At 36.5% G+C, this 14015-nt stretch overlaps 1 protein-coding gene across 1 annotated transcript in view; it reads right to left on the bottom strand.

The window, feature by feature from the left end:
* The window catches only part of TWSG1 (twisted gastrulation BMP signaling modulator 1), a 73294-nt gene that overhangs the window by 41093 nt on the left and 18186 nt on the right, over positions 1 to 14015 (bottom strand). Inside the window, exon 3 of the mRNA XM_025886789.2 lies at positions 332 to 431. Coding sequence (XP_025742574.1) covers positions 332 to 431 — 100 coding nt within the window. The remainder of the gene's footprint in view (positions 1 to 331; positions 432 to 14015) is intronic.

The raw sequence follows: 14015 nt of genomic DNA, 5'->3' as shown, positions 1-14015 counted from the left end.
ACCTACTACATCTATATCCACACTAGTCTATACACATAAAATAGTTATATTCTTTTTTTTTTTTAAAGATTTTATTTTGTTTATTTGCTAGAGAGAGAGAGAGAGAGTGACAGTACAAGCAGGGGGAGTGGCAGGGAGAGGGAGAAGCAGGCTCCCTGCCGAGCAAGGAGCCTGATGTGGGACTCAATCCCAGGACCCTGGGATCATGACCTGAGCCAAAGGCAGACGCTTAACCGACTGAGCCACCCAGGCATCCCAGTTATATTCCTTAAAGTCTCTTAAAGTCAAAGATTCTGTGATAAATATGAAACTTTCCTGCATGTCAACTTACCAACGCAATCACAGCATTCATCCCAAAGGGTCCCAAGACACAACATACACTCCTTGCAGCAGGAACAATTTCCTTCTCCAGGTCGGCACTGGCAGAGCTCCTAGAAACAAGACAGATGTTCAAACTTAAAATTTCAAACATCTATTTTTAAAATTGTTAGTTTTTTACAGCAAAGCCCCCACATTTGCATTTATAGCAACGTACTCTTTACACAGTTTTTTTTTAAGATCATTAACATTTGTAGGAATTAATTGTTTGTAGGAACACAAATACCTACAACGTCAAGCAGATTTATATTTTCTTTTGGATGCATTCAGTGGATCTATTTTGGATGCTTTTATCTTATTTTGAAACAGAGAAAACATTTTACTTTATAACCCATAACTCTTTACCCCCTAAACTACCTTGAAAAATAGTTCAGTACAAGCATAAAACCTGCTTTTCAGCTATTAAATTCATTGTCCAAATTAAATGAATAGCCAGCTTGTAGTGGGAGCTATGGTTTCTCAATATGTGGAGTATGAATAAAAGCATCTTTCAAAAACTGCTCTTTTTATTGACCTACAACATATTAAATCAGTGTGCTTGGTGTGGTAGACTATTTAAAAGAAGGGAGCAATTATTCCCTCCCTGTGTCCACCCACCCTCTTTGCAATGTAACAGCAGCTCTTTTGATCAAGGGATGGTGTCTATTTTCAGAACAGCTTTAATCAGCAGAATGTGGTGGAAGTGACACCATGTCAGTTCTGAGTCTGGGTCTCCACAGCATTGAGTGCTCTCCCTCCTCTTCCTCTCTGAACTTCTCCCATATGCCATGGGTAACTGGGAGAAGGACACATGGGCAAGTTGGTCCACTTGAAGCTATGGTATCTCCTCCAGCCTCCAACCAACCAGCAGCTGACAACAGACACAGAATGAGCCTAGAAAAACCATACAGTTGATATAGGCCCAGACGGCCAACCCACAGAAACAAGAGCTAAATAAATGGTTATTGTTTTAAGCCACTAAACTCTGCTTCCTAAATGAGGCTTCAAGGTAACTCCTTTAGTCCTTTCCACCAGCCAGCCACTCCTAAACAAAGCCAACTTAGAGAAATTCTGTAGCCACCATTGCTTACTCAGCTTTCCCTGGGTTATGAGATACCATATGCATTTATAAAAACTTAAACATGGCACCTAATATTTATCCCTATTGTTTATCTTATTACATTTCTAGACTACTAGAGTCATTCCATCATTCTAGTATGACATGATTTTTTGCAACACTGATATTTAATTCCTTGTTTCTTCTTCTCCAAAAGTCCCTTAGCTATTTCACAGAACTTTCGAGAATCAACACTTGTGCTATTTTCTAACTAACTCATGAGTTTCATGTCAGCGTATACCTGTAACCTGATGATCTACGCAAGCAGCAATATTTTATTTATTTTTTAAGATTTTGTTTATTTATTTGACAGAGAGAGACAGGGAGAGAAGGAACACAAGCAGGGGGAGTGGGAGAAGGAGAAGCAGGCTTCCCGCGGAGCAGGGGGCCCGATGCGGGGCTGGATCCCAGGACCCTGGGCTCATGACCAGAGCCGAAGGCAGACGCTTAACAACTGAGGCACCCAGGCGCCCCATGCAGCAATATTTTAGTACTTTGGAACTCTGTCTAGTCAGGCTGAATTCATGTACTGTAGACCTTAGGTAACTTTGCTAGGTCTCATAGAAAGAGAGGGACTAGAAGAGGGCAGGGACTTGCTGAGAAGTAAAGATGCTTCATCATAGAACTGGTGATGCTTAATTTAGACAAGCTCAAATTTACTTGGAAACCTAGAAAATCAGAGTTGCCAAAGATATACTTTGTGACTTGTTTCTCTATCTTTGGAATGAGAGAACATTTTTTGAGTATACATGTTTTAAAAACACCACCAGAGTCAAGGATATTGATACTTACTGTTTTTTAGCTTTAAGGTTGCCACTTAGTCACAAGAAATAAAGCTTCTTTTAAATTTTAATTTACATTATACATAGAAAATGTATAATTACTCTCTTAGTTGCTTGTATTTACATTATCTATTTAGCTCAGGAGAAGCAAATTAGAAAATAAATTTATTCAAAGAATATCTCTCTCCTTTTCTATCTATAGAAGCTTCCAAATAATAGCTTATTAAATGAATGACTGTATATCACATTAAATAATTTGAAAATGAATGTCACTGTAATGGCGGCTTCCAGTCTGAGTCATTAAAGCATTCATTATGCCTTTTTACTGTCAGGGATCTAAAAGGTGTTTTAAAATTGTAATGAAAGGGTGGTGATAACTTAAGATTACTGAGAACTAATGGAAAGTTAAAACTAAGACTATTTAAAAGTTGCTTCAACTTGCCTGGATTATGTAGCCCTCAAGATTAAATCTATTTCACACCCTCTTAATAGATGCCTGTACTTTTACATGTCAGTATGATGGAATAATGTACTCTAGTAATATGCCTAATGATTTATAACTTACTGATAAGATATAAAGGGAGAAGCTACAGGAAGCCAAGGCATGAGGGAAATAACTTGAAGATAAGCTTTGTTACTGCACTATTAAAACAATAAAAATCCAGGCAAAGATTTTCTTGGTAAAAATTACTGTGAAAACTGGTTGAATGCCAAAGTAACAATATGCCAACTAATATTTTTCTTTCTTTCCATGTTACTACAGAAAAGATTGAAAGAAAAATCTTTGTCCTAATAAAACAAACTTAATCACATAAATTAAGACATTTACAGAGTAAAGTCTAAAAATATATCAGATCTCTACTCTTGAAAGCTCATGTCAGCATTCTTTTCAGGAGATTGAAAAATAAGCAAAATGAGATCCTCAAACCAACCTTTTAGTCAGGATTTGTGCCTTTTCAATTTTCAAACACACACTTAACTTTTCATTTTCCAGGAGAAAATTCCAGGCAAATTTAATATATGGCGTTTAGGATCTCAAAAACCTCACTGCACATCAAGAGAGCAAAAATATATGGAAAGCATTTGCTTTATGACTACTGTTAAGAAAAAAATAGAAAGCAATGAATTTCCATGTGTAAATAATGATGAATAACAACCATCTGTGGCTCACCAAGTAATTCGTTCTTTTCTGTTCACTTGACATGTCTTCCAAAATCACATTATTGAACATCTTTGGAAATGTACACTATAATTTTCTTGACAGCAAGAAAACTATGGTTAGGATGAATGTTTCTAAATATGAAAAATACTTCTAACATCCTTTGAACCTAAGTATTGGAAATACAAAAGAAAAAAAAAACCCAACTCACTATGCAACTCTGTGATGTATCAAGGATCACAGAAAAACATTAAAAATTACTCCATGTTATTAAGCAGAGGAGGGGTGCCTGGGTTAAGCAAATGCCTTCAGTTCAGGTCATGATCCCAGGGTCCTGGGATTGAGTCCTGCATCGGGCTCCCTGCTCCCCGGGAAGCCAGCTTCTCCCTCTCCCTCTGCCCACTGCTCTCCCTGCTTGTGTGCTCTCTGTCAAATAAATAAATAAAATCTTTTAAGAAAAAATTAAGCAGAGGAGTGCCTAGGTGACTCAGTCGGGTAAGCCCCCAACTCCGGATTCTGGCTCAGGTCATGATTTCAGGGTGGTGAGATGCACACCAGGCTATGCACCCAGCAGGGGGTGTGCTTCTTTCTCTCTCTCTCCCTTTGCCCCGCCCCCAGCTTGCATGCACATGCCCTCTCTCTCTCTCTCTAATAAATAAATAAATCTTAAAAAAAAAAAAAATAAAGCCAGCTTAACTTAAAAAGAAAACTTTATCTTTAATGGTTTTAGTTATGAAGACATAAATGAATCTTCAGTAACCAGAAAGGCTTTCTTAAAGAGGTTACAGTCAAGGTAACAGGGACACTTTCAAAAAAATTTAAGTATGTTTTTTAATTATGAAATACTGAAAAATATATACTAGAGTAGAAGGAAAAACACCCCAAATTCCACCCACTTTGGTAAATTCCTAAACATTTCTAACAAAATCATGACCGTATACTCTCCTGATCTAAAAAAAAATAAGCATTTCCCTATTGTGAGACTCTGTCAACATCATTTATTAACTGCATAATAGGATATTCCATGTACCAAAATTCAGAAATAGACCTTGAATCCTGATCCCTTCCATATCATGTTCACTTTTTTTTTTTTATTTAAAATTTAGTATTGGGGCGCCTGGGTGGCTCAGTTGGTTAAGCGACTGCCTTCAGCTCAGGTCATGATCCTGGAGTCCCAGGATCGAGTCCCGCATCGGGCTCCCTGCTCAGCAGGGAGTCTGCTTCTCCCTCTGACCCTCTTCCCTCTCGTGCTCTCTATCTCTCATTCTCTCTCTCTCAAATAAATAAAAAATCTTTAAAAAAATAAAATAAAATAAAATTTAGTATTTTTAAATGGCTACCCCAGGGGTGCAATGGCGCTGCTCTGCCACCTGCAGCACCTCCAAAACCACACGGCAGCAGGAGAGGGTGCTGGAGCAGCATTCGGGTGTGCTGCACGGCGGCCTGGGCCTGGCTCGTCGGATCCTGACACCCCAGATGACCCCACACAGAGGTCAAGGACATCGAGGAGGTCGAGGTGTTGCTGTAGAAAATGCTTCCAGTGCACAGGCAGATGCAGATGCAGATGCAAAGGAATGTGGTTGGGCCCCCCACTTCCTGGGTACCCCACTTTCTTATTCTTTATCAAAAATTTGATTATTATCTTTCTCTACTTAAGTAGAAAATATGGTTGACTTGAGATGTGGAATTTTTCTGTTTGGACTGGCTATTTATATATTTTCCTAACCTCACATGACCAAACTTGAGTACTGCTCAGTTGGATGGAACATGTGATCACAACCTAATACAGAGTTCACAGAAGTCCAAAATAAAGGCTGATTCAATGCTTCCACTTGTTTACTGCTATTGCCTCCCCTAAAGTTCCTAAGTAGGTTTTATATAACACTAACAGGCACTGTGCTAGGCATTTAATATGCATTATCTTGACTCTCATAAAGGCCCTTTCAAGGCAGTTATTATCCTCATTTTTCAAATAAAATTTTAAAATCTGTACATCATTTAGTAAGGGGCTGAGATTTGACCCCAGTTTTGGTTAGATATTCTTGTTTTTTAAACACTGGAATGAGAAATATAAAGCTTCTTATTAATTTAGCATTTCAATAATTATAGTTATTACTTTCTTAGAGAGAATGAACCCATAATTAAACTTAAACAACCCTTTAGGTTGTTTAATCAAAGGCATTATTATATCTTTCACTCTCTACTTGAATACAATTAGAAGTGCTATTGCCCAACTTTAATCATTGTTTGTAAAGGTAAAATAAGTATCATTGGCTAAGAGTTGCAAAACCAGTGAGTTGGAATTTAATACTTAATTCTTTTGTTGCTTCAGCCAGTTAATGACCACATCGTCTGCTTCTCTAGTCTGCAAGGCTCAGAGAAAGTATGGATGTTGCTCATAGTATAGTTGAGAAGGCTGAGGAGTAGGTTAGTGACTTGTCTGAGTTCTTGCAACTGGGGCTCTGACATCAGGTCTTCTGACTCAAGGCTGTTCTACCAGCACTACCCTTACATGCTAGAGTCAGAGTTACATGGAATAAGACATCTGTTCTCTGTATGAAGTACTATGCTATATGTTCATAAAGTAATCACAGTGTTCAATAAACTTATGATGGAAAAAGTCAAAACTTTATACTAAAGGAGAAACAGAAATTTTTACATTTGGGTTATACTGTATTGACCAGCATGAGTATTCAGAATTTTGGCAAGCTGTTTTAAAAGCTTATATACGAAATAAAATCTGGCAAGATGAAAAGTTTTAGGGAGAATCTAATAATTTAAAACATTATTACATTTGTATTAGAAAAACCTTGACTATCTCAGAGAATTTCAAATCTCTGAATGCCAGAAGACAGAGATTTTACATAATTATTCAATCAAGAGTCCATCAAATCTATTGTCTATGCAACTAAGGTTTTGGTGAGATCTTAATCATCTGCAAAATAAACTGGGGGGTTGGAGTTCATCTAAGACTAGACTTTAAGAGTTAAAATTTATTGGGACACCTGTATGGCTCAGTAGGTTAGGCATCTGACTCTTGATTTTGGCTCAGGTCATGATCTCAGGGTCATGAGATAGAGCCCTGTGACAGGCTCTGTGCTAGACGTGGAACCTGCTTAAGATTCCCTCTTCCAGGATGCCTGGGTGGCTCAGTAGGTTAAGTGTCTGCCTTCGGCTCAGGTCATGATCCCAGGATGCTGGGATTGAGTCCTGCATCAGGCTCCTTGCTCAGCAGGGAGCCTGCTACCCCCCCCCAACTTGTGCATGCTTTTTTCTCTCTCTAATAAATAAAATCTTAAAAAAAAAATTCTCTCTCTGCTCGCACTCTCTCTTAAAAAAAAAAAAAAGTTTATTTTTAGATCTTCCAAATTTCCAGGCCAGCAATGGAAAACTAATAACTTAAGGAAGAACCTTATTTATATTTCAGTGTTTGGTTACTGATAAATATTTCCATTCTCTAACCATTGCCAAGATCTAGAAATTTGTTAGCACTGTTGTTAAAACCGGGAAACATCACTGAAAAGAACATGATAGTCTAGTAGACAGGAAATGACTTGGGCTTACAGGATCTAGATTCAAGTCCTAGCTTATAAACTGCAGTGTGTCACAGTAGTTCTCCGTTTTTCAGTCATAAAAAGGGGATGGTGCTGCTGGATTTTCCATTACAGGCTTTGGTATCAAGTGAGATAATGGAGATCCAAGTAAGGCTATAAGCTGATTTTTTTTTAAAGATTTTATTTATTTATTTGACAGAGAGAGACACAGTGAGAGAGGGAATACAAGCACGGGGAGTGGGAGAGGGAGAAGCAGGCTTCCCGCCAAGCAGGGAGCCCGATGTGGGGCTCAATCCCAGGACGCTGGGATCATGGCCTGAGCCGAAGGCAGATGCTTAATGACTGAGCCACCCAGGCGTCCCATAAGCTGATTTTTTTAGCAGAAACTTTACAAGTCAGAAGGGAGTGGCATGATATATATTCGAAGTGCTGAAAGAAAAAGAAAAACCTGCAACCAAGAATACTCTATCCAGCAAGACTATCATTCAGAATAGGAGACATAAAGAGTTTCCCAGACAGACAAAAGTCAAAGGAATTAATCACAGTAAACCAGCCTTATAAGAAATATTAAAAAGGACTTGCTGAGTGGAAAGGAAAGACCATAAGTGGGAGTAAGAAATGCAGGAAGCACAGAAGTTGTAATAAGGGATTCAAAAATAAAAGGATGAAAAATATGATACCATATACCTAAAATGTGTGTGTGGGGGGGGACATTAGTGCTTTTAGGATGAGCTCAAACTTAAGGAACTATCAACTTAATATAGACTGTTATATGCATAAGATGTCATATATAAACCTAATGGTAACCACAAATCAAAAACCAGTAACAGATATGCAAAAAACCAAGAAGGGAATCCAAATATATCACTGAAGAAAGCCAGCAAACTGTGAGAGAATAGAGCAAGAGAATAAAGGAACAGAGAAGAACTACAAAAACAACCGTAAAACAAGAAACAAAATGGCAATACATACCTACCAATAATTATTTTGAATGTAAACAGACTAAATGCTCCAGTCAAAAGACACAGGGTGCTGGAATGGATGAAAAAGCAAGATCTATCTATATGCTGCCTACAAGACATTCATTTCAGACCTAATGACATCTGCAGATTGAAAGTAAAGGAGTGGAAAACCATCCATCATGCAAATGTAAGTGAAAAGAAAGCCAAGGTAGCAATACTTATGTCAGACAAAATAGACTTTAAAACAAATACTGTAATAAGAGACAAAGGACACTATTTAATCATAAAGGGAACAATCCAACAAGAAGATAAAACAATTGTAAATATTTATGCATCCAATATAGGAGCACCCAAATATATAAAGCACCTAAGAACAAACATAAAGTAATCAATAATAATACAATAATAGTAGGGGACTTTAACACCCCACTTACATCAATGGAGAGATAAGCCAAACAGAAAATCAACAAGGAAACAGTGGCTTTGCACGACACATTGAACTGGATGGATCTAATACATATATTCAGAACTTTCCATCCTAAAACAACAGAATACAGATTCTTATCAAGTGCACATGGAACATTCTCCAGAACACATCACTTATTAGGTCACAAAACAAGTCTCAACAAATTCTTGAGGTAGGCTGCACTGTTATAAACTTCACTCTTAGAACAGCTTTTGCTGCATTCCAAAGATTTTGAATCATTGTGTTTTCATTTGTCTCCATGTACTTTTCAATTTCCTCTTTGATTTCATGGTTGACCCATTCATTGTTTAGTAGCATATTATTTAACTTCCATGTACTTGTGTTTTTTTCCAGATTTTTTATTGTGCTTGATTTCTGGTTTCATAGCATTGTCATCAGAAAAGATGCATGGTAGGACTTTAGTCTTTTTGAATTTAATAATCCCCTGGGTGAGTTTTATTGGTATGCTGAATTTTTTCTTTTCTCTCTTGCTGCTTTTAAAATTCTTTCTTTGTATTTATTATTTATTCCAAAAAATTAAAGAGGAAGGAAACCTAAATTCATTCTATGAGGCCAGCATTGCCATCATACCAAAACCAGACAAAGACACCAAAAAATAAAAGAAATATAGGCGAGTATCACTGATGAACACAGATGCAAAATCCTCAACAAAATGTTAGCAAACCAAATCCAAACATACATTAAAAAAAATATTTACCGTGATCAAGTAGGATTTATTCCAGGGATGCAAGGCTGGTTCAATATTTACAAATCTATCAACATGATACCTCACATCAACAAGAAAAAGAACAAAAACCATATGAGCGTTTCAACAGATGTAGAAAAAGCATTTGACAAAGTAAGACATCCACTCATGATAAAACTCCCCAACAAAGTAGGTCTAGAGGGAACATACAACTGTCCATACTACCCAAGGCAATCTACACATTTAATGCAATCCTTATCAAAATACCAATAGTATTTTTCACAAAACTAGAACAAATACTCTGAAAATTTGGACTGAACCACAAAAAAGCCCGAGTAGCCAAAGCAATCTTGAAAAAGAACAAAACTGGAGGTATCGTAATCCCAGATTACAAGATATACTACAAAGGTGTAGTAATCAAAACAGTATATGGTACTGGCACAAAAACAGATACATAGATCAACAGAACCGAATAGAGACCCCAGAAATAAGCCCACAATTCTATAGTCAATTAATCTTCAACAAATAGAGCAAGAATATGCAATGGGAGAAAGACAGTTCCTTCAATAAACAGTGTTGGGAAAACTGGACAGCTACATGCAAAAGAATAAAACTAGACCACTTTCTCATACCATTCACAAAAATAAACTCAAAATGGATAAAAGACCTAAATGTGAAACCTGAAACCATAAAAATTGTAAAAGAGAGCACAGGTAGTAATTTCTCTGACATTGGCTATAGCAACCTTTTTCTAGATAGGTCTCCTGAGGCAAGGGAAACAAACTACTGAGACTACATCAAAATAAAAAGCTTTGCACAGCAAAAGAAACCACCAACAAAACAAAAAGGCAACTTAGTGAATGGGAGAAGATACTGCAAATGATATATCTGACAAAGGGTTAGTATCCAAAATATGTAAAGAACTTACACAATACCAAGAAAAACAAATAATCTAATTTAAAAATGGACAGAAGACCTTTCTCTAAAAAAGACATACAGATGGCCAACAGACACATGAAAAGATGCTCAACATCACTAATCAGCAGGGAAAAGCAAATCAAAACCACAATGAGATATCACCTCATACTTATCAGAATGGCTAAAATCAAAAACACAAGAAACAACAAGTGTTGGCAAGGATGTGGGAAAAAAAAGAACCCTGTGCATGGTTGGTGGGAATGTAAACTGGTACAGCCACTGTGGAAAACATTTTGGAGGTTACCAAAAAAACTAAAAGTAGAATTACTGTATGATCCAGTAATTCCACTACTGGATATTTATGAAAGATTACAAAAACACTAATTTGAAAAGATGTATGTATCCCTTACGTTTACTGCAGCATTATTTACAATAGCCAAGATAGGGAAACAACCTAAGTGTTCATTGATAGATGAATGAATACAGAAGATGCAGTGTGTGTGTCTACACACACACACACACACACACACACACACACACACACACACACACACTGGAATATTACTCAGCCATAAAAAAGAATGAAATCTTGCCATATGCAACAACATGGATGGATCTAAGGGTATAATGCTAAGTGAAATTAGATAGAGAGACAAATACCATATGATTTCACTCATATGGAATTTAAGAAAGAAGACAAATGAACAAAGAAAAAAAGAGACAAATCAAAAAACAAACTCTTAACTATAGAGAACAAGCTGATGGCTACCAGAAGGAAGGTAGGTTGGGGGATGTGTGAAACAGGTGAAGGGGATTAAGAATACACTTATCATGATAAACACTGAGTAATGTACAGATTGGTGAATCACTATACTGTACACCTGAAACTAACATTGTATGTTAACTGGAATTAAAATTTAAAAAAATATGCCAACAGGGTAAGAACAAAGTTAATTAAGTAATGGTATAACCTGTAAGCATCAATAATCAACAAACATTACGTTATACCTATGCTGATGTACTTTTACAACCTTTACTTAGGTCAAATGGATTTATTTTTTTTAAGACAGAGAGAGTGGGGACGGGGTAGAGGAAGAGAGGGAATCTGAGCCTGACTCAGGGCTCAATCTCACAATCCTGAGATCGTGACCTGAGCTGAAATCAAGAGTCTGACATTTAACCAACTGAGCCACCAAGGCGCCCCTCAAATGGATATTTAAAAACAAACATATAAAACAAGACATTCTCAAAAAATCAGAATTTATTCAAAAGAATGAACATAATTATAATTGTTAGGTTACAATAAATCTGTTATGATATATTAGTACTTTGTAAGGAGAACATCAACAAACTTAAACTTCAAATGGAAATAGCTAAAGTGAATCTTTTTATCATGTTGCTCTTTATAAATTCTAACTGATTAGTAAACTTTTGCCCTAAAAATAATATAAACTTAAGTGAAACACTACTGAAAACAGGATTTATTATTTTGGTTAAATAAATCAGCATATGAGTTCATGTATGAACTATCAAAATATGTCAAACAGCACCCATTTCTTATATAAACATAGTCACAAAATTTTAATCCTACTTACCTTAAAAGTGGCCCAATGAATTTCTTTAAAATAATCCAGATGGGGTGAAGTGGGGGATGGATGAAACTGAACTGGCCATTTGTGGATCACTGTTGAAGCTGAGTGATAAGTAAACTGGGTGTGGGGGTATTTTACTATACTCCTTATTATATGCATATTTGAAAATTTCCAAGTGTCCCAATGAAATCTTCATCTTTGTCTTAATGTAATAATTCAACAGGTGAGGGACACCTGGGTGGCACAATTGGTTAAGCATCAGACTCTTAGCTTTGGCTCAGGTCATGATCTCAGGGTCATGAGATCAAGCCCTATGTCAGGCTTCCCATTCAGCGTGGAGTGTGCCTGAGATTCTCTCTCCCTCTCCCCCTACCACTCATGCTTGCTCTCTCTAAAATAAATAAATATTTTAAAAAATAAAATAGGATAAAAATAAGTCAACATGTGAAACAGCCAATGAAAATACATTTTAGTTTATTTTAGCAGCTATTCTAACCACATTAAACATTTGAGAGGGAGACAATGACTTATTCTTTCCTTAATTACATCAGGCATAACTTATTACTTTTGGACATTAATTTCAAAGATTTTCATGAGGTGTTAACCAAAGCAAAACACTATAAAAATGAGTTGCAGCAAAACAGTACACAAATGAATTGCAGCCATAACTTTTAAGAGCAGTGAAGTAGAATGAAGAGGAAAAAACACTACAGGAAAATAAGGTAATGTTTTTTCAAGAAAAGAAGTAACACTGTATATTGTAAACCAAAGTATTACTAGTATAATAACAAATCAAGATAACTGTAGCAAGAGACTAATGTGGAATTTAGCAATGAATAAAAAAAAACAAGGAAGAAAAGTTAATATTTTAGTTTATTGTGATTAAAAAGCCCTGAAATTATCTGAGCTACATATATATATATATACATATATATATACTTTTAAAAAGTTTTTATTTATTTGACAGAGAGAGACACAGCAAGAGAGGGAACACAAGCAGGGGGAGTGGGAGAGGGAGAAGCAGGCTTCCCGCCGAGCAGGGAGCCCAATGTGGGACTCGATCCCAGGACTCTGGGATCATGACCTGAGCCAAAGGCAGATGCTTAACAACTGAGCCACCCAGGCGCCCCAGAACTATTTACATTTTTAACTTAGGACAAAATACACTTGTAGAAACTAGATTAATAAAAAAATTATTTAGAAATCCCAACTTATTTCAGAAAATCTAAGATTTGACAGTTAAAAAAAGCAGACTGCTGATTTAGTACAGAGAGTGCTAAATAAATATTCAGATAACCAGTAAAGTGCTAAAATAATGCATCAATGATCTCTGAACGTAAGTTTGAGTATTTTTATGAAATATGTTTATATGATCCTAAATATGACCATAAATGTTAGCCAAAGTCAGTAAGGAGTTTTTCCATTCATGATAAAAAACAGGTCTTGAGATTTCTGGGGTAGAAGCACAATATTAATACAAATGTTAAATGTTCTTTTCACAGAAGAGGAAAACTAGTTAAGATCTAGTTAAAAGCAAAATCTTATATGACCATTTTTTCCCCCGAAATAGAACAGCTAAACCATTCATTATATGAACAAGGAAACAGACCAAGACAACAATTTTACTTTCTTCATGTTTAAAGTTAGATTTCTTTCCTCCCAGAAGCAAAAAATAAATATTTATACAGGGACCACCCTTATGCATAGCAACTTGTAGGAGTGGCAGGAATGACCACGCTGCCTTGCAACCACGCTGGTAACAAATATTTACATGACTATGAGCTTCCAGGGAAAATTTTTTATACTCAGTTATTTCATGAGTTGCAGAGGGCTCAACATAAACAAATATTCTAGCTTTTCCTCACAGTACATCATTTCAACACTACAGATATTGCTCAAACCAAACCAAAATTACAAAAAGAGAATCAAAATTCCCTGTAAGAGGGAAGTAGTTTCTTTCATTAAACTTCTATAGCATTGGAGGCGCCTGGGTGGCTCAGTTGGTTAAGCGGCTGCCTTCGGCTCAGGTCATGATCCCAGGGTCCTGGGATCGAGCCCCGCATCAGGCTTCCTGCTCAGTGGGGAGCCTGCTTCTCCCTCTCCTCCCTGCTCAGTGTTCTCACTCGCTATCTCTGTCTCTCGCTTTCAAATAAATAAAATCTTAAAAAAAAAAAATTTAAACTTCTATAGCATCGCCTTTCTTAAAGTACTTATCGCCCACCTTCATTTCTGTACCTGTTCTTCTTCCACAGTTCAAAGAGAAAAGCTATTACTGTCATCTAAAATGTCAACATGCCTTGTACTTGGCTGAATTTGAAAGAATTTTATTTTTTTATTTTTATTTTTTTTAAGATTTTATTTATTTATTTGACAGAGAGAGAGAGAGAGAGGAAACACAAGCA

The sequence above is a fragment of the Callorhinus ursinus genome, unplaced genomic scaffold (assembly GCF_003265705.2).
Source record: "Callorhinus ursinus isolate GAN/ISIS: 27379988/994484 unplaced genomic scaffold, GSC_fseal_2.0 scaffold11, whole genome shotgun sequence".
NCBI lineage: Eukaryota > Metazoa > Chordata > Mammalia > Carnivora > Otariidae > Callorhinus > Callorhinus ursinus.
Note: the sequence above shows the minus strand (reverse complement) of the source record. Positions and strands in the feature narration are given on the sequence as shown.